Source organism: Periplaneta americana, chromosome 6 (genome assembly GCF_040183065.1).
Source record: "Periplaneta americana isolate PAMFEO1 chromosome 6, P.americana_PAMFEO1_priV1, whole genome shotgun sequence".
Taxonomy (NCBI): Eukaryota; Metazoa; Arthropoda; class Insecta; order Blattodea; family Blattidae; genus Periplaneta; species Periplaneta americana.
Genome location: NC_091122.1, coordinates 65,709,621 through 65,736,175, shown reverse-complemented (window position 1 = coordinate 65,736,175; position 26,555 = coordinate 65,709,621). Strand labels below are relative to the sequence as shown.

The following is a 26,555-nucleotide window of genomic DNA, read 5'->3' as shown; positions in this document are numbered from 1 at the left end:
CAGAAATTGTTAGAGATTCTTAAGAAAGTAACTTTCGTTTCTTGACGCAAGTTAAACATTACAAACATTGAAAAGTAAGTGATGACCAAGTATTTGCTGAACGAAATGGTATAATCAATGAAAAACATTGTGACATGTACTGTATACAGAGTGTATCAAAAGGTCAGATCAATAATTAAGGAGGTGATTCAGGACCTTATTTGCAACAAAAAATCCTAATACACTTTTTCAATATTCATCCCCGTTTCCGAGTTTCACGAATATCATGTACCGTATCTATCCCCATTTGATTTCACACCTAATGGACCTGTCTGCTTGAGAGAAGGTAGACTAATTGAATCGCCTCCTGGAGAAAGGGCTTCAGTCAGATATTTAAAAAGAGATATCGATGGAAATCGTATCTTTATGAGTGGCTCCATCGGCCTGTGCAGAAAGGTATTCAGTCCAATGCTTGGAAAGATAAAAACTGAAGTGTCAGCCTCAGAGTTCTATCCAGAAAGGAATATAGTGTACAGAATGTTTTCTTTAGTTTTCCCAAAACTAGGTCTAATGGATTGAAGCCATTTCTGCATGGGGCGATAATTGTCAGCTGTCTAGAGCAGATGCTCGAAATGTCCCCCTCTTGCACGAACACACACTTCAGCACACCATCTGACCTCTCGCTGCACATTATCCAAACCGTGCTGGCGTATCTCCATTGCAGCCATGTTAATCTTTGCAATGAGCTCTTCCCTGCTTGCTATCTCCGTTTGGTACACTTTCTCCTTCATGCAGCCCCAGAGAAAGATATCCAATGGTGTTAGGTCTGGGGACCGGGCTGGCCAGGAAACTATGGTATCAACTAGACAGTGCTCCAGCACATTTCAGACTTCCAATATGCCAATGGTTAGATCACCATTTTCGAGGTAGATGGATTGGAAGGGGTGGTCCCATTGCCTGGCCACCCGGTTCCCAGACCTAACACTATTGGACTTCTTTCTCTGGAGCTGCATGAAGGAGAAAGTGTACAAAACGGAGATAGCAAGCAGGGAAGAGCTTGTTGCAAAGATTCATGCTGCAATGGAGATACACCAGTATGGATTGGATAATGTGCAGCGAAGGTCAGACAGCGTGCTGAAGTGTGTGTTCTTGCAAAAGGGGGACATTTCGAGCATCTGCTCTAAACAACTGACAATTAGCCTATCTTCTCTCAAGTAGACAGGTCCATTAGGTGTGGAATCAAATGGGGATAGATCTGTGGCTTGGTTCTAAAAGGCCCAATGTCAATTTTTTGTACTTTTGAGTTATATACACTTTCGAGCTTATCTCGGTCTGTTCTTCCATATACTAAAAGGGCCAATGTCTGCTGCAGTTAATGTGGAAGGTACAGAGCATTCACAAGCCAATGTCATAGGTTCACTGTACAATATAAGCAAATTTCAAACCCATTTATCTCAAAACTAACATTTTTGACATTGGCCCTTTTAGAACCAAGCCACAGAGATACGGTATGTGATATTGGTGTAACTTGGAAATGGGGATGAATACTGAAGTGTATTAGGATTTTTTGTTGTAAATAAGGTCCTGAATCACCTCCTTAAGGATTGACCTGACCTTTTGATACACCCTGTATATTATCTTTTCTAGAAAATGTTGTGGACAGGCATACAATTTGTCACGAGATTTTCTGGTATTACAAGTGACTGTCAAGTATAAATTTGGCCCAGTTTTTGCACACACTGTTATGTAATCTCGTGAGCCAATCAGTTTTAATCTGATATATGGTAGCCACATTGGTTTATTTAATTGGTTTATCAATTCATATAAATTTAAAGTAGTAATTGTGATTTGTATAATAAAGTTGATTATTTTGCACAAAGTCAATGTAAAAAACTTTTATATTCTTCACAGAGGAAACAGAGATAGAAGGTACAATGTTTCCACACACATAAAACCAGTGAATATTTCATACCGACTATTTTCTCCTTGAGAGGAGAAGGACTGCCTGAAGTTAATAAACCATAAGCAATTTTTATATGGTAATGCTTCGCACTTACATTTAGGAATTAAACATTATTATAACCATATTTACGTGCTTGATGGGTACAACATCCTCTTCTAATTTTATTACTAGTTAAAGTTAGAAAATTAAGTAAAGTAATAGCGTACATTAATTTATGTTAATATACAATTTTTTGCAGAAGAAAGATCTTTATACATGGAAGTAATGTTGTTTCGATTGATGTATAGACACTGAAAACAATAGATTTGTTAATTTTTTTTATGCTGGGTTTTCAAGTTAAACTTCTCACAAACAGCTTAAAATAAAATAGTTCAAATACACCTTAAATCACTGAGGACACCTTCCTCTTGGCAATTTCTTAAATTCATCAATGGATATTATATCAGACGCATTTCAGTCTTTAGTAACTGAGTAAAGCAGATTGGCTTGCGAGATCATGTGAATACATGTATATAAGTGATCTAAACAGGATTGCCTTGCTGGCAATAAATATGTGTGAAATAGTTTTAACTGTAATTTATATACAATTGCAATAAACTTACAGTGTGTTTAATTTTTTGTTACATTTTAGAGACAAAAGACGTGTAAATTGCGAGGAAAAAGAAAAGAAGAAAAAAAAATTGCTTCAAATTATTTTCTTTTCTGTTTATATCTACAACACTACACCACTACCTCACTTGTAGCATTACACAGCATATGTAAGAACAATTCTACAACAAATGATAATATTGTATTCATTCAGATACCTATTAATTTGAGAAAAATTCGTTCCGAGATCGGAAATCGAACCCGGGATCTCTCAGCTCTGCACCCTGAGCGCTCTTTCCAACTGAGCTATGCCAGAACACGATCCACGGCCGTGCTGAGAGGTCCCGGGTTCGATTCCCAGTGCCAGGACGAATTTTTCTCAAATTAATAGGTATCTACATGTTGACTACTAACAAAAAATAGTACCGGTAGTATTGATTATTCGAGGATGGCGAGACCTCACATATGAATATATGTGTATATTGTATTCATTCATATTGGAAATTATCACCATACAACAAATATCACTGTTGCATGTCACACAGAATATTATAAGAGTTGTACCGAAAGTAAAGCATATTAATACTACAACTAAAGAGAAAAGATCCACCGGAATGCACTCACATGAGAAGGAGAATGCATCTTTCTCCTCTCCAAGAAGTCACCATTTCAATTTGAGCATTCTGAAAGTTCGAAAATGCTATTACGTAAAACTCCATTCTGATATCCTGCAGGCAACAACAGGTAGCCTGTTGAGCAAGTTCTTTAATGACTTCCAATGGCTTTTGAACACCTTCAGTTATACAAATTCATTACACTGCATATCTCTGATTGTGAGCAGAGACAGTTTGAGAAGAATGGATGGGAATTTCATCGAACACATTATACAGTAGAGCATCGATTATCCAAATACTGATCAACAGAAACATCGGGTAACTGAAAGCGTTCCAGTCGGCAAATTTTAATGACAATTTTGAACTTGTCAAACTAGGCTAGTCAGTTTCCTGTGTTATTTGTAAGATGCGTGATACCAAATATATACTGTATGTACAGTTTTGTGTTTAATATCAGTGTTTCTTTGTGTCATACTGCTCCTATGACACCGGTAAAATTTGTTTTCGTAAATGATCGATTATCCGAACACCCCCTGATCCCAATTGTTTCGGATAATCGATGCTCTACTGTAATACCAAAACTTGAAACCTCAGATGTACCATTTGTTCCATGACGAATCAGAGAATCAGATGTGACGCGATTACTTTAAGACCAACAAAGATATTTCAAATCATTTACGTCAATACTGGGTCATCAATCAGAATGACGATTGTGTGGAAAAATTGAGAAGTATTTTCTGTATTTTGTATTAATTAAATAATATGCTGATAACTTTAGATACATCCTGTATGCTAAAAGGAGACTTTCATTATGTGAATGAAGTTTCCCAACCCAGTCAAGAGTCTATACTATATATTACAAGATGATTTGTACAGATTCGTTCAACAATTTACTTGGATGTATTAAAATTACAATATAATTTACCAATAAAAATGGTACATTCTATATTATATGATACAACGTTGACACTTTTTATGCAAGTAGCATAACACATTTTCTTCTATAAACATAACAAAATGTACTACTAAAACATTATATATTTGCATAATTCAGAGTTCATAGTGACTATTTAATTGTGCTCCCACAAATATTCCTAATTTTACAACATAAACAATGTTATTTAATGTCACAAACAGTTCTGTAGTCATCATGCACAGTGCGCAATCATTAAAACTTGTAACATTTATACATAGTTGTATGTTTTTGGATTCAAAAGCCTTTAATTTCATGTACTGACTGCATCAAAGAAGGGTGAAAATACAAAGTGATTCGTGAAGTTATACTCATATTGATATTTAAAGAAGTTATTCCTTTAGTTTTAGTAAGAAAAAACATGTACCCAATTTCAAATAGTTACGCAATTATTTCACGTTGTGTGAAGCAGATATTAAGCTTGTCAACGCTCCAGCAACCCTAAAAACATAGTCAGACCAGACATGAATGTACTCAATGGCCTGCTGATTGGTCCACATATCTTTCAAGGTAACATGTTAGTTTAACACGTGTGTGTCTAGATGCACTGAAATAGGACATGATTTTTTTTATTTTGCTGCACAAATCACTTTACAGAGAGCGAATAATTAAACAAATAAAACAAGGTTAGCACTTTTTCCAGCTAAAAATATACAAAATGTGCAATTTCATAGAAAGAAGCTTTCAACATTCTGCATCCTCAGCATATAATTGCGATTTAATGAAAAAGTATTTTTGCAAATTTCATTTGATATTTCGTATATTGATTCATAGTTAACACACCAACTCTTTACTGAAAATGATTCTAATTAATAAGCTCCAGTAAGTTGTCCATAATTTGACTGCCTATGATCATAATAGTGCTCATGTTGTGTTTACATCCACTGTATGGGCAGAGACGCAGAGAAGGGATAGCAGGTACAGTTATGCAACAAGAATATCTCGACATGTGACTCAGTGGCAGGCTTAGCTTAGCAGCAGATGAACTATTGATTCTAACCTGAATGTATCTTATTGATGTTACCTGTATTTATTTACCACTTGCTTACCCGTCACATGTAATAAAACTGTGGTCAACTAAGATAACTTTGTGTATAACATCTAATATTCTAATCTCACACTATTTTTAAACTGTTATTTGATAGGAAACATTGCAGCAAGTATGAACAATGAAACAAGAAGGAAAAAGATGTAACAGTATACATTACTGCTTAGTTCTCATCTCGAAAATTCCATGACAAGTGGTCAAATGGAACATGCAACAGGCGAGAAATTTTAACTTGACAACTTAATTGAAATTTCTTTAAATTGTAAGTCTCTTACTAATGCGATTGATTGTGTGTTTTCAATAATGTAAAATCTGTAGACAGTTGACAGATGAAGTTCAAGTTGAGAATGAACTTTTTGTCAGACTATAAGATGACTTGAATAGAATTATTATTCTACCAATTTGTCTAGAAAGAAAATAATCATCTGAAGGCAGCAACTAATGCCCAGAAGTAAATATTTAAAAGATATCAACAGCAGTAGTACAGCAAAAATAACTACTCTTACTAAAACATTAAAAGTAATATACCGTATTTACTCACATATAAATCGCACTTTTTTGCAGAAAATATGGGGGGAAAATTTGGGTGCATGTTAAATTCAGGGATTTTTGTGTTGGAAAGATTTTGTTGGAAAACAAAGCATTTAAGACATATTATACTTATTTATTCTTATATTCGCATACAGCTAACAGATCTAATATAGCGACTGGCATCCTCACCTTATCTATCATCACTGTTGTCACTGCTGCCAACCTCCGAGCTACTCTCACCCTTGCGTGCATCACGTTTGTTGCCATCGTCAGTCCATACTACATCATCTTGACTCCCACAGAGTACATTTGTGATGTCCGTTTTAAAAAAAAAAAGTCACGCGGGAATTTGAAACTTAAAATTATGATCGTACTTATGGTATGTCCGCCTGTCAAGAAATTAATGCGAGATATATGGAGGATTTTTTCCCCTGTAATTTAACACTCAGAAAATAGGGTGCGAGATAAACGCGTGTAAATATGGCACTTAATATTTTTAGAACAAGTTAGTCAAGTAGCATTTTAATTTAAAAATAAAAGACCTTATTAACTAATTGCCTATCCCTACATTTCAAATGTGACCGAATAAGGAAAAAAATATACCAAAAAGACTGCCACAAAAACTTCATACTGTGGTTAAAAATTTAGAGTACCGGTAACTACCAGTATTCTTTAGAAGAAACCTTCTTCATAGTTATTAGTTAAAATAATGAGAATCAAAAATCTGTATGCTTAAAAAAGAATGGCAGACTCTTTAACTTGTCCTTATTCTCCCAGGCTTATAAATATTGCTAGTGCCAAGAGAAGTCTAATAAACAAAGCATATACAATGAATTCTAATATGCTAGAGAAAATAAAATAGACAAATAAAAATTAGGTCTGTTAGCGCAGAGAAACTGTTACATGTGAATGAAAATTTCTCGAGAAAATATGAAATATGTGTTAGAGAAAACACTACGTGAAAAGGGTGATTGCAGTGTATTCCAAAAACAAGCAGCATAAATGTAAACAATGAAAACAGTTTGTGTACAAAGGTCCGGAAATGCTTCGAATCCGAGTTTTAGGTTTTCAGAACAAGTGCTACTCAAAATGTCTTTATTTCCTGCAGGCGGTTTCCTGCAACACAAGATACTGTTTAACGCAATCAGGTAGATGTGTGGTTAGTTGTACATGTTGACTGAACATTCACGATTTTGTCTTGTATGAACTGTGCTTAATCTGTGAAGATGGCTAAGACAGGTAAGTTAGGAGTTTGTAGCACACTGCTACATGAACCACTGACAGAACACTACTCACACAGCATAATTTGCTGGTGACAACACCTGTACACACTGCAGATACTATTGTTCTCACAACTCTCCAGGCAGTTAAACGAAGTATATCCACTTGTATTGCTAAACTTCATATGGTGATTTTAGGAGTGACATTCACAATATCCAAAAGCTCTTCCTCCTGCACAGGAGTCGTAGATCTTGGTCTTCCTCTTTCGATAGCAAGAGATGCAAAATTTCCATATTCACATCAGTGATGACGGATACTCACAAATGTTTTCCTATAGCATTGCACATGACGTGCGCATGTTTGCTCCTGATTTGTGTACATGGTCTCAACAACGTCAATTCAGTAAGCACGTCTAACCAACTACAGATTGTGTTAAACAGTATTGAGTATTGCAGGAAACCACCTGTGGGAGATTACAGACATTCTGATTAGCACATGTTGTGAAAGCCTGTAACTCGAAAACCAAGCATTTCTGGACCTATGTATATATAAATTATTTTCACTGTTCACATACGAGGAAAACACATTCCTGAAGTTTGGCACTTATTTTTGGGACATCCTCTTTATAAGTTTTAGTCCAGTGAAATGCCAAAAGATCACAATGGTGTGCAATGGCAAGGACTGAGGCAGCCAATGCATGGACCATTATAGACTGGCTGAATACACTGTATTTTTAACTGTAGGAAATTATGACAATTTTATTGTAATGGACGTAAAGAATTTGGGAGAATTAAAGTTTTTATCGAGTTTTGAAATAATCAGCTTTTGAATCCAATAACATTAGAAAGCTAAGTTGTGCAGTACTTTCTTGTTTATTTTTTTTTTATTATAGCCTATACTAAACCACATATCTTCAAAACATTTTGAACTACAAAGTTTGTAACTTTTCCATTTCTTACAAAACACTTCTTGTTACATTTCCCCCTCCCACCTTCATCATCTTAATAATTTTACAAGATTTTTATTGTAATGTTCAATTATTCAGACATTCAGGAAAATCGATTACGTTTGTTGTAACATATCAGCCCAAAGAGGTAATGTTAATTGGTAATTTTATGATTTGAAGGTGTGAAATGATATCAATCACATGTTCCATAAGCAATACAGCAATTCAAGCAAGATGGTTGTTCAACAAATATTTTTTTATATTATTAAAAATGTGCTAAGGCATATCAGTACTTACGGCTTTAAACTACTAATATAATACCATTTTAGTAGCACATTGATATAGTATTCATACTTATAACAAAGCCGCAAGATAAAAAAAATAATATCACAGTTTAAATACAATCAGCTTTCTACATTCTTATTGTGGATGATTTGTGGACACTTTAAAATATATTTTGTCCTATAATCTATTTTCCCAGCCTAAGTATAGTTTCACAATATACTCGTTAAAATTTGTTGTTATTTTTACCCTTTAAATGTATGGCGTATCGTGTTATGCAATTAGATTTGTCTCTACCTGCTGTTCCAATCTGCATACCGATGTTACTTCTTCTACCATTATTAATACAACACACTTTATAAACTTCGTATGTTTGTAGATCAAATCTGCACCGGTATAATATTGGCTGAAAAGAATATTTCAATTACATATTACATTACATGTTGTATTAAAATAATCTACAAGGTGAATCAGAAGTCTGGAACCATATAAATATCTTCCATATGCTTGATTTTCGATTACTATAGGTGTTACCAATATTTGTAAGACCAAATGCTCTACCAGTGACACATTCGATTCTAGCCCTCAGCTATCTCAAAAGCCGCCATTTTGAATGCAACTTTGAAATTTTAAACGGAAAGGAGGTCATGTAGATACTCAAAATCGTGTGAAAGTTTCTGAGAAAAACAATGGTTGAATCTGTTTTGAGATATCTCTAATCGTTTTCAAGTTATTTAAAGATAACTGTCATAATGACACAGACATTAGTTACTGCACCTACAGATATTTAGTAACAAATGGACAGTACTAAGGAGGCTTTGGAAAAGGTATTTTTATACAATTCTGGTAATTAACTTTTCCTGCTTTACTGTTTGGTTAATCTGTGACAGTTTCAATGCATTGTTGTCATTATTTGAAGCTTTCCTGTAACAAATTTCTTGATTTTCGTGATCACATTATCGAAAGAGGAAAGAATTGATTTCTTCATTCTGGTAGGTTAAGCCACAGAAATGTTGCAGCACACTGAACGAATAGTTCTCTGGACATTGGATTGGTCGGCGTGGACTAGTAGAATGGCCGGCCAGGTCTCGAGATTTAACACCCCTTGATTTTGGGGGGGGGGGGGTTACATAAAGAGCTTGATATATGAAGAGAAAATTGAGAATGTGAATAGAACATTTTGTAGCATTTCAGGGGTGACTTTAGCACAGGCTTCAATGATATGGTTCTTTAAATGTTCCACATTCTCAATTTTCTCTTCATCCTACCAAGCTCTTTATGTAACCCCAAAAGAAAAAATCAAGTGGTGTTAAATCTGGAGAACTGGCCAGCCATTCTACTGATCCATGTCGATCAATCCAATGTCCAGGGAACTGTTCGTCCAGCCTGCTGCAACATTTCTGTGAATTAACCTACCAGAATAAAGAATGATATCAATTCTTTCCTCTTTCGATAATGTCATCACGAAAATCAAGAAATTTGTTATAGAAAAGCTTCAAATAATCATAACAATGCATTGAAACTGTCACAGGTTGACCAAACAGTACAGCAGGAAGAGTTAATTACCAGAATTGCATAAAAACACATTTTCCAAAGCCGCCTTAGTACAAAATATCTGTAGATGCAGTAACTAATGTTTGTGTCATTATGACAGTTATCTTTAAATAACTTGAAAACGATTAGAGATATCTCAAAACAGATTGAACCATTGTTTTTCTCAGAAACTTTCACATGATTATGAGTATCTACATGACCTCCTTTCCGTTTAAAATTTCAAAGTTGCATTCAAAATGGCGGCTTTTGAGACAGCTGAGGGCTAGAATCGAATGTGTCACTGTTAGAGCATTTGGTCTTACAAATATTGGTAACACCTATAGTAATCGAAAATCAAGCATATGGAAGATATTTATATGGTTCCAGACTTTTGATTCACCCTGTATATTTGAGAATGTAAAATCACGTAAAATGAAACACTAAGGCTATTAAATAACATTAGGAACCATCTCCATAATTAATAATATATTATGGAACTGAAATACACATAAACTAAGCAAACAGATAATACACAACAATAAATAAACACTGTGATTTATACTAATAGTAATGCAAATAACAAGGAGCTTTGAAGATCTCAAGGCGAATGATGATGGCTTTATTCTTTTCATTGGTCCATTTTCTCATAATGTCAACAGTGCTCCTATTTCCTTACAAATGGAACTAATTGATCTGCAAAATTATTCAATTTTAAAAGAAAAACACCGAGAACTTGGAATTGCAGAAATCTACAGAGTTGTTTCTGATCTCTGATAACGAATTTGAATGACGCCATGTGCGTCAGGAATCACACCGACAGCTGAACTGTGGCGAGAGGTGACAGACCAGTAGCGAGTGATTTCATAATCAGAGTGCACGGTGCATCACAGTAGCAATGTCCAACAAAATCGAGCCTTTTTGGGAAAGGTGCATAACAAACCTTTCCGATGCCAAGCACAGTTATGTGAAAATCATAGGACCCTGCAAAAAAAACCTGGTTTCGTTATTTCCAAGAAAGGCATCTTGTGTGTATCTAATAAGACTGGCAAAGCTCGGATGGGATTAATTCCAGAGTGGAAAAAGCAAGCAAATCCACCACCCCCGCTCCCCGTCACAAGTCGCAGCACCCCACAAGATGATACAAATTAATTCCATTCGAGCTTTACCAATCTTATTAAGTACACATTGCAGGCTTCTTTTATTTTCACTTAACTGTACTTGGCATTGGAAAGGGTCGTAATGTACCCCTCCCAAAAAGGCTCGATTTTCTTGGAATTTCTGCTGTGAGTCTCTGTGCACTCTGACTATGAGATCATTCACTACTGGTCTGTCACCTCGCGCCACAGTTCAGCTGTTGTGTGACTCCTGATGCACATGATGCCATTCAAATTCGTTATCAGAGATCGGTAACAACCCTGTACTCATATATAGAACAAAAGTACTCACAGATGAGAAAGTTTGCAGCAGAAATTATGCATTACTTTGGAAGAACATAGTCATGTGAACAGCTGTTTTAACGTATGAAAGCTAACAAAACAGCTCACAGATCAAGACTAAGAAATGCAATCTTTCTTCTATAATGAAGGTTGTGTCTTCGGAATCTCTCACTCCAAAATTTGTGAAACTGGTTGCAAACAAGTGGTGCCAAATGTCTGGCAAAAATTCATAAAATATTTTCAGTTGGTCGTTGTGTTTCTGGTGAAATTACTATATTCTATAACTTTTCTTCTATGTTTCGTTCTTTTGTAAATTGAAATATATAATCCGGATTAGATGTGCTTTTTGTTGCTTTGTGTTTCTGGTGAAATACTATGTTTTATAACTTTTCTTCTATGTCTTGTTCTTTTGTAAATTGAAATATATAATCCAGATTAAAGATGCTTTTTGTTTCTTTGTGTTTCTGGTGAAATATTATGTTTTATAACTTTTCTTCTATGTTTTGTTCTTTTGTAAAATGAAATATATAATCCGGATTAAACGTGCTTTTCATTGCTTTGTTTTTCTGGTGGAATAATAATAATAATAATAATAATAATAATAATAATAATAATAATAATAATAATAATAATAATAATTTAGAATAACTCTTCTCGGGTTCTCAGCCAGGTGAGTTGGAGATTAGCTTCCAAGCTTTCGACGGCTAGCTCTGCCATCTTCTTCAGGGACATGAGCTAGCCGTCGAAAGCTTGGAAGCTAATCTCCAACTCACCTGGCTGAGAACCCGAGAAGAGTTATTCTACATCAAACGCCGGGAAAGCCTCAAGTCATACAATAATAATTTACTTTAGCTAGCAGAGTTAAAGCTGTAAGTCCTCCTATTCCACTATACCAGCAACAAGTATACATACATATGAATGAACTTACAAGTTACAAAGAACACAATTTGATTTCGATAAAAGTTACGTGTATACAAGAGTTACTTATGAATTAAACAGTAAAATATTATGAACTATTAATTAAACAATGACATGCAGAATTAATAGATAGGATGTTACATAGAATGTTAATATATTTCAAATAATGTTAGATAATAAGAGATTATTATGAGACAATTGTGAAAATACAGCGCTATCACAATGCATGTCTAAAGAAAGAAGTTATCATGTAGTCAGTGACCGTTAAAGTCAGTATGATTAGTCTTTTTCTGTCTGTCTTTTATAACCTTTCTTCTATGATTTGTTCTTTTGTAAACTGAAATATATAATCCAGATTAAACTTGCTTTTTGTTGCTGTGTTTCTGGTGAAATACTGTCTTTTATAACTTTTCTTCTATGTCTTGTTCTTTTGTAAATTGAAATATATAATCTGGATTAAACTTGCTTTTCATTGCTTTGTGTTTCTGGTGAAATACTGTGCTTTATAACTTTTCTGTCGATGGATCTCGCATCCTCAGACTTCTTTCTTTTCCCAAAGCTCAAAACTCACTTGGCTGGGAAGAAATGTTCATCAAATGTAGTTATCGCAGCAGCAGAAGGCTATTTTGCAGACCTCGAGGAATCTGTGCATAAGGAGGGTATAGCAGCATTACAGCACTGGTGGACCAAGTGTGAATCCATTGCTGTGGAGTAACAGTTGGCATGCCTAACTGTGAAATGAGTGGGCTCGGGTTCAAATCCTGGTTGGAACAAGTTAGTTGGTTGAGGTTTTTCCGGAGTTTTTCCTCAACCCATTATCAAGAAATGCTGGGTAACTTTCGGTGCTGGACCCTGGACTCGACAATCACAAGACAGTTTTCGAAAGTCACGTGTTCTGCGAGTTAATTTATAGTAGGCCTACATGTACTGTACACAGAATACAATAGCATTTCGATCTTCCAGTTCAAAAGTGCGACAACTCAAAAATTGCCATTTTTTAGTTATTTATACTACTGAAAGCCCCTTTCGGAGCTCTTTCCGATTCAATATTGAGATAAGTCATATTTACAACCAAAAAGAAAAAAATACGAAATAAACTGCTTTAGAAGTAATTATAACTATGGACTTTACTAATTCATTATTAGTACATTTCGAAATCTATTAATAATGAACTGGAAGATTGTGATATACTCGTCCTGAATAGTGACTCATTTCTAATTGTGGTTATGAACCAGAAATCTGTTCCTTTCTAGGTGATTTATTTGAAACTTTCAACTGAAGATATCTCAAAACTTGTTTTTTTGAGTTGTCGCACTTTTGAACTAGATGATCGATTTGGTATTGCAGGTACATCGTCCATCCATGATGTATAGTAGTTATTCTGAGTGATTCCTCAGTAAAAATACAAGCAATTAATCAAAACTCTTCTAGACTTCTTGAAATATTTCACTAACTGAAAGACCTCACACAGCTGTACAGAACACTGGCACATTCCAAATTTCATATATATTTTTTTCTGATGTGGGATGAGCTATTACTCTTGTGTTGATGCATGCCTATGCTGGCATATTATGTTAACCCCCAAGTTAGGTGCATTTCCCATTCACGCTAGCTGAATGCACTAAGGCAGTGGTCGTCAGCACTCGCTGAAATGGGTAAAGGGTACTCGGAGCAACATCAAATGCACCGTAGTGCAACAGGCAGAGAGGGATAGAGCATACCCGCCAGCAGCTACGGTGCACCATAGTGCAGTCTCTATCCGCGGGTAAGAGACGCTAGCCCGAGCATGCTCTGTGCTGACGACCGCTGCACTAAGGCCTGTTGTGTATCCAAGTCCATATGCAGGCAGCCCCACATGTTTCATGGACTGGCCTCCTCTACACATCACTGCAACTAATGATGAGAAAAATGCTGATGAAATGATGATGGAATGGAGAAATGCTGAAGAAATGTCAATGCCTATATGTATTATGAAAGTTGAAGATTACCAAGAAAAACCAAACTGTGGCCTTGCCTGCAACAAGCGTCACTATGAATTTTCCAACGACACTTTTACTACGTCATACTACTTTTGACCAATAAAATGGTACGAAAGGACGTCTTTCAACCAATCATGGCTGCTTATCGCACAATTTTATTGCTTTCTTAGCATTTAGTTTTATCGCTTCCCTAGCATTTGTTTGTTTTTATCTTTTTGGTTGTAAATATGACTTATCTCAATATTGCCAACATTTCAAACTGCAAATTCTTTACGGTACTATAAAACATGCTTTGCGATCGTCATTTGTTTACAGCATAGACAGTCAACTGAAAATGACGACTCTATTCAAACGTTTTGGTGAAGCTAACATTAGTGAAATAGAATTTCAGTAAGTCAATTAATATTTTATTGCATTAGAGTACTTTATTTCTTCTAATCTATATATACTTTCTTCTAATCTTGTAATAGTCAAATAAATCTCACTCGAGTTTTGATTTTCTCCAGATAAATCAAAACCTCTAGTGAGATTACTGTTGAGAAATATTAGGCCAAAGCAGGATTCGAATGTGACCTGCCTGTGTGATATGCTGATAGTATAGATCAGCGGTCATCAGTACAGTGCACCTTCAGGCTAGCGTTTCTTACCCACAGATAAGACATTGCACTAGCATGTATCTGTGGCTGCTGGTGGGTATGCCATCAGCCTCTCCTTTCTGCATGATGGTGCACATTGCGATAAGCTGCTTACCCTTTAATTTCAGTGAGTGCTGATGACTACTGGTGTAGACCAATGCTGTCACCGCAGTGATGACTAGGGAAAGGAAGTTCATGTATTTGCATTTGTTCTCTATTGTTGTGTGAATATGCTGAAAGATTATCTACATGAATCACAAATTTCTGAATACAATGATATTACTTTTATTGTGCATAAAAGTGCATATTTTGCCTTTATTTATAAAAGCATCATATTTTAACATTTATGCAGGGAAACTACATATTATGTATGTTTGTCTTTCCCTCATTTTTAAAAGTGTGTAACTTGTAAACACGACTAATTTATGTTTATGAATTTTGAAAGTAACGATGACACCCTCATAGGGAGCCTCTCAAGTTGGCAATTGGTATTCCTTTACTGCAGTCTTTAGCAGATTTCGATAGAATATCCAGTTTAACATCAGTTCCAGGAAATGTAGGCGATAAAGTGAACGAGAAAAAGCAAATATTCTTTCCAAAAACCCTGGCTATTATCAACATGAAGAAATTCAAGATATTCTGGAAGGAAAAACACCCCAAAAACCAACAAAATTTTCTATAGAACAGCTCGCAGCTTTTGTGCAAGCCCCTCTTCTTGTGACATAGAACGAAGTTTTTCGTGCTACAAAGCTATGCTGAGAGACAACAGGCGAAGAATAACAGAAAACATACGTCACTGCTTAGTTGTGAACTCTAACAGCATAAATGGAGCATTCAGCAATGAGGCAAGCACTTCAAAATGCATAGACTAAACGTAAGTTAACCTTATTATTTACTTACTTACTTACTGGCTTTTAAGGAACCCGGAGGTTCATTGCTGCCCTCACATAAGCCCGCCATTGGTCCCTATCGTGAGCAAGATTAATCCAGTCTCTATCATCATATCCCACCTCCCTCAAATCCATTTTAATATTATTTTCCCATCTACGTCTCGGCCTTCCCAAAGGTCTTTTCCCCTCTGGCCTCCCAACTAACACTCTATATGCATTTCTGGATTCGCCCATACGTGCTACATGCCCTGCCCATCTCAAACGTCTGGATTTAATGTTCCTAATTATGTCAGGTGAAGGATATAATGCGCGCAGCTCTGCGTTGTGTAACTTTCTCCATTCTCCTGTAACTTCATCCCTTTTAGCCCCAAATATTTTCTTAAGAACCTTATTCTCAAAAACCCTCAATCTCTGTTCCTCTCTCAAAGTGAGAGTCCAAGTTAACCTTATTATTATGTTAAAATAATCTCAGACTGATAATGCATATTTTGTAGCATATTTATCTATTTTTGCGGCATATATGCATACATATTTTTCATATTTTTAGGTCATGAACTTCCTTTCCCTGGTGATGACAAAACTTTTTACAAACAACAGAATAATTTTGGTGTGAAGAAGGTTTTACCAAAATGTTCGATAAAATGGTACATGAACAATTTTGTTTTCTTCTGCAGAACATGTTTTCAATTCCTGTCCAGAATCCAGTAAAAAATACTGTGTACAACTGCACTAGTTTAATGTGCTATAAAATAGGAATGTCTTACTTACCTAAATTGGATGCCATGTACCTATGTTGTTCTTTGGACTATATATACGAGAGTGAAAATCAGTCTTTTTTCATACACTGGTCACAGATTCGAACGGGATTGTCCCAACCTCTGAGAGGCACAGCACGCCTGTTCATTGAGCATTCCTTGCAGACCCCACGGCCACAGTCACGACAGTGGTGGAGAGTGATACGGGCACTGAACTGCACCTCGCAGCAGCAGCAATGTGTCACCTCGTGATCTGGGACCCAGTACAAGGGGCGAGCTGTATCCTTGATCAGGCCTGCAAACGAAACATTAAATTCTTCTTAAGCTTACAAGTTTCAAGGAAAATAAATACTTACTGTTGTGTAAAAAAAAATAACCAAAATACCTTGTAACACTTTTTACACAACACAATACCTATCACATAACTATGTGTTCTACATGTTTTCCGCCATTGTTTATGGCATGATCTATACATTGCCTTGTTAAATTGTGCAGAACTGCTTCACTGTTTTCACGAAGTTCGCCTACAGTCTATACAAAACTAGTCAGCAGTTTCAAAGCGTCACCATGGCAACCGCTCAAACTACCCAATCAGAGACCATGCCAACAGACTGATGCTGCCGCCTGTTTCGCAGCGAGCAATTGCTTTGCTCGGAAGTGTTGAATCTTCGTTACTGTGTTCTGTCGTGGCTATTGTTTTCGTAGATATTTTGTTGTTGATGAAGATAGAATATATTTAAATTTAGTTTTAAATTTAATTTAGTTGTGAGTGTATTTGTAACGCGATTTATAGTGTCTGTGTGTTTCACTTCTACAATGTCGCAAGGCATCACTCCTGTAGTTAACAGACAAAACGAATCACATGCTCAGAGGGAGAAAGGAGTGCTACAAGGGATAGCAAGAAGTCTAGAAGTAACGAAAAGGTGCTCCTCTTACAAGTCAGGTAAGAGAAATGGTTTGTAATGTGCGGGACTATTTCGAGAAAGAGGAGACAATGGTGGGCCTCTTATCCCTGTGCAACAGGTCGTAAATAGTACTGCAGAGGCTCTCAAAATAGAAAAGGACACCATCGTTAAAATAGGAAAGGAGAAATTTAAATTGAATGAGCAAGAAGATGGACCTTCCCGACTTGAAACCCCAGGAAAGAAAAGAAAAGTGGTGACAAATTTAAATACCTTTCAGGAGGATGCAATCCAGTGGCATGTATATTTATAATACCGACGGAAGAACCATCCTACTTTAAAAAGCTGGCTGCAAAAGGATATCTGTCGGATACAGGGGGGAGAGCCATTAATCCTTCCCATTGAAGGCTTTAAGGAACCAACCTGGACAAATACCCAATGCCCCATCCCTACCTTCCCGTGGTGCAGCTGTTAGTAAGCATAATTTTACGAGCTGAACTAAAGGAAGGGGCTACTCATCCATTAGCACTGGTCAGCTTGATGAGTTAATGACTGAATTTGGTATAATTTTCCTCTATCCAATACCTAATTCCCTCTTTACCCTTTCCTATCCAGTCCTCTGACTGAACTCTTACTTTCTTCAATCCCGACGGCATTAGGCCTAGGGGTTCATTTCCCTTTCCTTCCTCCTCTTTCTACTTTTCTGTTCCTAGTGCTGACCTGCTATGGCACTAAAATCGTCCTCCAGTGGTTTAAGGAGGGAAAGCTGGTGATCAACAAGATCTCCCAGCTAGGTCCAATGGACCCGTCGACTGACAGCAGGTGTGGTCCTCCAGACATTCTGGGGGTTGTGTGTGAATGAAGTAGCCACCAAAACGTTAAAATATGGTGTTCACTTAAATCGGCTACAACTTGCCATTTAACTTGGCTGGTCATGATAATATCTTTGAAAAATATTGGAGTGCAAGAGGTCAAATGACTTTATTGTCAAACGCCTGGCATTAGAAAACAACAACAACAACAACTTTAAAAAGCTGCAAACTTCGCTTCAAGATGAGGAACTTTTTCACAGCAATATTTTTTCTGCACATTGTGTTAAAGAATTTAAGTTTCAAGTATAAAAAAATCAATGATCGTAAGGTATTAATAGAGACAACTTATTGCTTACACACTATGTACCATATTCACATTCTTTCATACGTTTATTATTATTATTATTATTATTATTATCATTATTAGTCTGGTCAAAAACTACCGTATGATACAAATTTATGAGTTTACAATTTCATGCCAGCTGCATAGTTCCGATACGGCAGACAGGCAGCATAAAGAGCCGCACTGCACTACTGCACAACTTCACAACGTCGCTCCCTTCCTGCGTGTGCGAGAGAGAATTAACAATACCTTTCTAGTTTTGTATAGACTGTAGACTACAATCCTGTAGCTCAACAAAGAGCTCGTCTTTGAAAGATACTTTCCAAAGCTTGATGAGCTATCAATTGTCCTAGTCCATAGTTTCACCAAGTTCATCAAGAACAATAAACTACTGCACCAATGAGATAGTATGATGGGGAAATGCAATAGATCTTCTAGGTCGCAGTGCTAGGACTGTCACAGCCTGCCCATTTAAATTCATTGTTTACCTCGAGGATATTCCAGCACAGATGCCACAGTACTCAATGTGCTCACAACAGCCTCGCCATATTTTCTTGCTCGAACTTCAGTATCATCAACGTCATCAACAATCAGGTTGTCATTCATGGAGGCTGCAATGAAAATAATGCACAACTATAAGTAAAGTTCCTATTTTATAATATCAATTACAAATATGTCAGAGGCTCCACAATACTGAAGAGAATTTTTAAAATATAGAGAGATAAATGAAGATAGTTAAGATTATTGAAGTTGAATGAAAGAAATTAGAATACTCAGTAAAGTGTCTACATCCTATTCGGACTTCCATAATGCCAATGATATACTTACTTACTTATGGCTTTTAAGGAACCTGGAAGTTCATTGCTGCCTCACATAAGCCCGCTATCCATAAGCGGAATTATGGGAGGCACTGTCCCCCCCCCCCCCTCAAACTTGTCTGAACTCTTTTTTTTTTTTCCTATTAATGCTAGGAAAATATTGAATTCAAAAGATTTTTCTTGCTTTTGTTCTTGATTAAGTTTCTGTGCTTAAATTGACGAATTAATGTCTTCAGATCATGTGTCTGGACTATAATATTTATTTTACATTTCTGAATGTTGGAGTGAAAATCAAAATCCACAGTTAATTCCCGATTTACCACGAAAATCGTCTGTAGCTGCATTTAGATTGGCAACAGGCCATGATTGTTTGGCCAAACACCTGCATAGAATTGGAATATATCAGTCCCCTAACTGTCCATTGTGCAACTCAAACCAAGAAATGGATTCGGAACATCTCAAAATCTGTGCTTCAGTGGCTGGTCATGATAATATCTTTGAAAAATATTGGAGTGCAAGAGGTCAAATGACTTCATTGTCAAATGCCTGGCATTAGAAAACAACAACAACAACATTTCTGAATGTATAAGAATTTCTATATCTCATTGAGGAATGGAAGTACTATAATGTTTTTTTTGTAACAGCCTGTAGTGATGTATTAGAAGTCTCCAGGTGTTCAGGCCTTCACTTGGAGAAATATGAATAACATACTGCAGAACAATGCAGAAAAAAGAAAAGTGATCCCAGTATAATGTGTAAACAATGACTAGAGATTAGAATTTACATTTGAGGCATTTAGTTGCAAAATCAGATACATCACTAAAACATAATATTTCAGTATGAAGGAAAAACGTTTGCAAGGAACCAAGGATTTGCAACCAATACTATTCTTTCATCATACAAATCCATGTGATGTATCTGACTTTGGAGCATAATAGTGCTATAACAGTTGTAGAATCATATGATATGAAATATAACATTAACTCATTTCGAAAAAAAAAAGTGATGTATCTGATTTTGCAACTACACGCCTCATTTCATATGATAACTTCAGAAAGGTAAGCTTCATATTAAAGAAGTTAGCACTATTACATAGTGTTATTGATATAGACATGTGTTTGTGTATGAGAGAGAAAAATAAGGAGATCATTTTCAGTTATGCCCCATCATAATTTGTAGTAGACCTACAGTTCAAGCCCTATACAACTTGGTCCAAAACATCATGGATATGGATGTAACACTGTACAGGGCCCCCTGAAAATACTTTATTAAATGATCATATTTCGATATACTGGTACTGTACCACGGTCAAGTTATAATGGGGGGAGGAGGTTAATAATGTCCCCCATAACCTTGTTATACCGGGATTCTATGCTTTTGCTTCCCCCCCCCCCCCCAATGAAATGGTTCTCTCTCTGCCTATGCATTGGTCCCTATCCTGTGCAAGATTAATCTAGTCTCTATCATCATATCCCACTTCCCTCAAATCCATTTTAATATTATCCTCTCATCTACGTCTCGACCTCCCCAAACGTCTTTTTCCCCTCTGGCCTCCCAACTAATACTCTATATGCATTTCTGGATTAGCCCATATGTGCTATATCCCCTGCCCATTTCAAACTTCTGGATTTAATGTTCCTAATTAAGTCAGGTGAAGAATACAATGTGTGCAGTTCTGTGTTGTGTAACCTTCTCCATTCTCCTGTAACTTCATCCCTCTTAGTCCCAAATATTTTCCTAAGAACCTTGTTCTCAAATACCCTTAATCTCTGTTCCTCTCTCAAAGTGAGAGTCCAAGTTACACAACCATACAGAACAGGCTAAATCTAACAATTTACTGTACAGTAATTTCAATGCAGGGGTTCCCAACCGGTGTGTCACGGCACAAAGAGCATTTCTGTATCATTTTACTTTCATTTGAGTGCCTTGTATTCATTTTTCACTTATTCCAACAGCATAAAGAGAAATAATTAGGGGTCAGACTCAGGTTTTTATATATTTTGTTCCTTGATTTCAAATTAAAAGATTCTTGCATATATTTCCAAATCATGGTCACAGGAATTATTTATTTTTTTTTTTACAGAACTCAAAAAACCTAAATGATGCTTCAGTACTTAAAAAAAAATTAATTAATGTTAATATTAGGTACCCTCCACAAAACTGGCTTCATTTATACACCGACGGATCCTTGATCTCCAGAGAACAAGGTGCCGGTGCAGGTGTTACGTGCTGTCTCTTCTCACTTTATAGATCTCTTGGATATGGAACAACAAGTTTTGATGGTGAAATCATTGCAATAAGTGAAAGTCTCAGGAATCTTCTATGCCACATCAGTAAATTTAGGAATGCAGTTATATTGTCAGACTCCAAAGCAGCTATTCTATCAATCGTCTCTAAACACACACCTTCATCTCAAACAGCAGAAATAACTAAAATGCTCTCTCAATTAATGTCACTCAATAAAAGAATTGTATTCCAATGGATACCATCCCATTGTGGAATCCTGGGAAACGAGAATGTGGATGCTTTAGCAAAGAAGGGCAGCACTGCTACTTAAAGACCTGTTACTAAATCTATGTATTACTCTGTGAAGAGATTTATTAAATCTACATACTTAGACTTCAACAAACAAAATTTGATAACTCAATCCCAAGGGAAAAAATGGAACTCTCTGCATCAAAATCCACAGTTAATTCCCGATTTACCACGAAAATCGTCTGTAGCTGCATTTAGATTGGCAACAGGCCATGATTGTTTGGCCAAACACCTGCATAGAATTGGAATATATCAGTCCCCTAACTGCCCATTGTGCAACTCAAACCAAGAAATGGATTCGAAACACCTCAAAATCTGTGCTTCAGTGGCTGGTCATGATAATATCTTTGAAAAATATTGGAGTGCAAGAGGTCAAATGACTTTATTGCCAAACGCCTGGCATTAGAAAACAACAACAACTTAAAAAAACCTAAATAGCTTTAAATACATATTTTCTATTTCTTCTTCTTCTTTTTTAATTCCCTAGGAAAACAAGACCCTGTCTTACACATTTAAATTCAATGATGTGTGCAGAAAATTGAATAAATTCTGTAGCTCTACATATATCACAATACATCTAAGTATGCCATTCTCATGGCAGCAATGATGTATGTACATCTTGCGGCAAACAGATTGGGCTGCCAACAATTTATAAGTTCCAGATACATAATACTGCACATGCTTATATCTTCAAAGCTGTAGCTGAACTTACAGTTCAGATTCGAAGTTGTTTACCATTTTGTTCAGGAATTAAAAAGTAGAGAATTAAAAAACGTAGCAATCAATTTACCTTTTTGGTAGCATGGAGAGCAAACACGAACAGGGGTAAACCATCCCTTGTCAGGGACTGGCATGAAGTGATTTGAACAATCCTCACAGAATCCCTCTCCACAAGATCGGCAGTGATGTTTGCTTGCAGTTGGTGCAAACCACTTCTTGCAACTGTAGCAATTCTAAAACATAACATTATAATTGTTGGTACATAATTCAAAAACATTTTTCAGCAAATTTAAATGTAAATATCTTTATTTTGTGTGCTTCTTACTGTGCAGACACAAAACATTACAATACTTCTTGCACTGTGCTAATTTTATTCATTACATGTATGTACAGATGATAATTATTTATAAAAACGAGTTTCATTGAACATAACGTCATTTTTTTTTTATTTATGTTTAATCTCCCTCATATTCAACAAATAACAGCAGTCGAATAAATAGCAGCACTTCACATGTCCAAACTTCGGTTAAATGAAATGCCCTTTTTTGTACATTATACAATTACTATGGTACACTTGAGGACAAGACATAATGTCCACACCTGTGGAGTCACAGCTAGCGTGTCTGGCCATGAAACCAGGTGGCCTGGATTCGAATCCTGGTCGGGGCAAGTTACCTGGTTGAGGTTTTTTTTCGGGGTTTTCCCTCAACTCTATATGAGGAAATGCTGGGTAGCTATCAGTGCTGGACCTCGGACTCATTTCACCGCATTATCACCTTCACTTCATTCAGACGCTAAATAACCTGAGATGTTGATACGGCGTCGTAAAATAATCCACTAAACAAACAAGACATAATGAATCATTTTTGGAATTGCAATTTCTACAATCTACTGTAATGTCAGTACAAATGCCTCAGTGGGATGTTTGAAGGGCTACCCTAGACTAGTAGTACGGTTAATGATCTCTCTACAATAACAAAATAATGGGCTACATTATACCAAAGAAATTACAGTGACAAGAAAGTTTTGCATATTTCCAGGTTAAGAAGATAGCCTTTGTCCAGAAGCACAACAGTAGTATAATAGGTCAGTATGTAACCAGATGTAGGTGTGAAGTGTGATGTCACTTGACATATGAAAGCCAAGAGGCAATTACAGAACTAATGGATTTTCAGCATATTTATTTATTTAAAATCACCTTCGACCTCTATGCCCGGTTTCTTCAACCTTAGTTAAATTATAACAGTGTGTTATTCCATTTTAACTGTAAACCAACAGTTGAAGCATTTCTTCAACAACTGTTAGTACTAACAGACTGTTAAAACCCATGTTAATTTAACTGCTCAATTTCATGCAGTTAAATCATTTAACTCTCTGTTAGCAGAGAAGTGTTCAATATGGGTGGTGCGTTAGATGCTGAACTTCTATATCTTGATTATTTAGAAAATGATATCCATGAATACATAAACAGAGCAGATGATTTCAGTGATTTTACAGAACAGAAGTTCATACAAAGGTGTAGACTATTTTCTGCCAAGCCTCACTTTTCGCTTTTAACGTAGATCCGTTTGTTTGTTTATTCTCAGTAATTGGTTTATACTGCAAAATTATTTCCAGCAGAAGGCTTCTCTCGAACAAAGAGAAATTAGTCCCACGATTTCTTTTTGTTCCAATGTTTTCCATTTCACAACAGCAATACCAATACAGCAATACGCTGCTCCATGCTATTGTGATACAGACTACGGAAAGAAGCATAAATCAAACCTGAGAGAATAGAAAGACTTCTATCCTCTCTGAATCAAACGGAAACAAGCGAGAATCGCAATTGTCAGAGTTCAGAAAACAGAACTGAGCCTATACTTGATTATAGGTTATGATTAAACTCTAGAATCTCTAGTCATAACAGTGAGTTAACAAACAGAATGTTAAAATGTGAAATGTAAAGTTGAAGAAACGCAATATTTTTAACACCAATTTATACTTTTAACTTACAGTTAATTAACACTATGTTAGATACATTTTAACAAAGGTTGAAGAAATCGAGCCCTACTGTTTTGGATAAACAGGTTTCTACTGTACAAGATAACTTAACTGAATTAATTCTAAAGAGGTGGTGAGTTATTTTGGACGTTTTACATTTATAAAGACTTATATAGGACGCAGGAAATAAATAATGCACACTTACCTTTATTTCGTGATTGGGCCTCCAGTATTTGGGAGCTATTTGATCAGCAACCCATGATGACAGCATGCGTGTTGGTGGTGACCCAACACTAGCAACAGCTTCTGATATATAAGTCACACCATCTAAGACTTTCTGAGCAGCATTTTGACTCCCCAATGTTGCGGAATTGCTCTAAAGAAAACGAACTTCGTTAAAACGAAATATGTGATCTAAAAATTATTTATATGTAAAAATTCTTACTATCCTAATGAATTAACATTTTACGCACAATGAATGAATGTATCTAAGTACAGTAGAACCCCTTTTAATGAATCTCCGAGGGATTACTTTTTTTTTCCTTACATAAAATGGGAAGAAAAGGCTAAAATAACTAGTACTAACATGTGTGTCATGTACCAAACATTATAGTTATTTAATTAGACCTACAATTATTATTTATAATGCATTTCATTATAATACTTCCTAACTCTTCAAATGGTGAAGTGTTAATGTTTTTCTGTTTGATTGAACCCAAGCCACACTGTAACTCAGCACTGAAAATTTCTTCTTTCTTCTTCATTACTCCCCATAATGAAGTAGCTGGCAAACCATGCTTTCTTTTACCATGAAAATTATAACTTTGTTTGCTTGGTGATTTTCCATTGCAAAATACTGAAGACAATCAACATTGTGTCCAAAGTACTTCAATCCAAAAATATGGATTTATCAAAAACAGTAGAACTTTTAGAGTTGCTTTGAAGAACTGAAAATTATCGAAATAACTCTGAAGAAATTAAGGAAGCAGGCCTAATAGCAAATAGCTGATTCATTCATCCTCAATTTCTTCATTCTCGATGTAGGAAAGTGCGATGTCACTATAACGAACTCTCTCAAGACGAACAGTTAAGAGATCCTACAAATTTCCTTTAAGTATATTGCTTTTCCGGTACTGTATGTGATTACAAGTTAAAGGCAATGTTATTTCAATGGTTTGAGTGAAGTGGTATCAAACTTTGGTGTTCTGGAATCTAAGGCTCTATAAAACGTAAGTGACATCAATCTTCTGCATAAGGCTAAGGAGATTGCAGGTATGTGAAGGCATACAGCAAAAACATTTCTTCAGCATTTTCGCGAGAAATTTTTAATATCCAATCGGCACTTAGTAATGAGATCTCAAAAGTAAAAAACAATAAGTGAACTAGCATCTCTTCTTACAACAAAATCACTTCCTTTCATACAGTTTTCTGGAAATATTATGAAATATACTCCAACTTCCTATGCACAAATCACAATCTCTATACCAAAAATATTAAATAAACTAAGTCTTCAAAAAGAAATAGTATTCCAATGGATACCTAGTCATTGCGGAATTACTAGAAATCAGATGCAAATAACTTCTTTAACCAGCACATATTCTGCAGTTAATTCTCATTATACAATTTAACAAATTTATGGGTCGAATTATGGCTTTCTTCTGATAAAGGCCAAGGACTTCAAAACATTCAAAAGAAACCTAATGATTTACAAATGTTCTGCAACATTCCTAGACACATACAAACTTTCTTAGCAAGAGCCAGGACAGGCCATATTATCACTCAGAAGTACGAGGCGCATCCAGAAAGTAAGTTTCCCTATTTTTTAAAAAAAAAGAACACACACTTTCAGGAAAACATTTATTGGCAACAGGTACAGCAATTTTTCAGCTATTTTTAAACATAACCACCATCAGAATTGAGACACTTGTCGTATCGTGGGATCAATTTTTGTAGCAATCTGTCGTAGAACTCTGCTGCCTGTGAATGGAACCAGCGTGTGACAGACGTCTTCAGCTCTTCGTCGTTGCCAAAACACTCACTGGAAGACAGGAATTCCTTGAGGTGCAAGAAAACGTGAAAATCGCTGGGAACAAGATCAGGACTGTAGGGTGGCTGATCAAACAACTCCCAGCCAAATTCCGTCAAAACAGCTGC

General features: G+C 36.0%; 1 protein-coding gene across 3 annotated transcripts in view; it reads right to left on the bottom strand.

Annotated features, from left to right (window-relative positions):
* LOC138701400 (zinc finger FYVE domain-containing protein 1-like) overlaps positions 1-26,555 on the bottom strand; it is a 58,604-nt gene that overhangs the window by 5,557 nt on the left and 26,492 nt on the right. For 2 of the 3 annotated variants that reach the window (XM_069828256.1, XM_069828257.1), the window contains exons 9-13: positions 24,607-24,777; positions 22,492-22,654; positions 18,837-18,959; positions 16,305-16,586; positions 3,495-8,551 (exon numbers count right to left, since the gene is read on the bottom strand). In XM_069828256.1, coding sequence (XP_069684357.1) covers positions 16,363-16,586; positions 18,837-18,959; positions 22,492-22,654; positions 24,607-24,777 — 681 coding nt within the window. In that variant the 3' untranslated portion in view covers positions 3,495-8,551; positions 16,305-16,362. Of the gene's footprint in view, positions 1-3,494; positions 8,552-16,304; positions 16,587-18,836; positions 18,960-22,491; positions 22,655-24,606; positions 24,778-26,555 lie in introns of those variants that run through there. The other variant, XM_069828258.1, reaches the window with a different exon arrangement.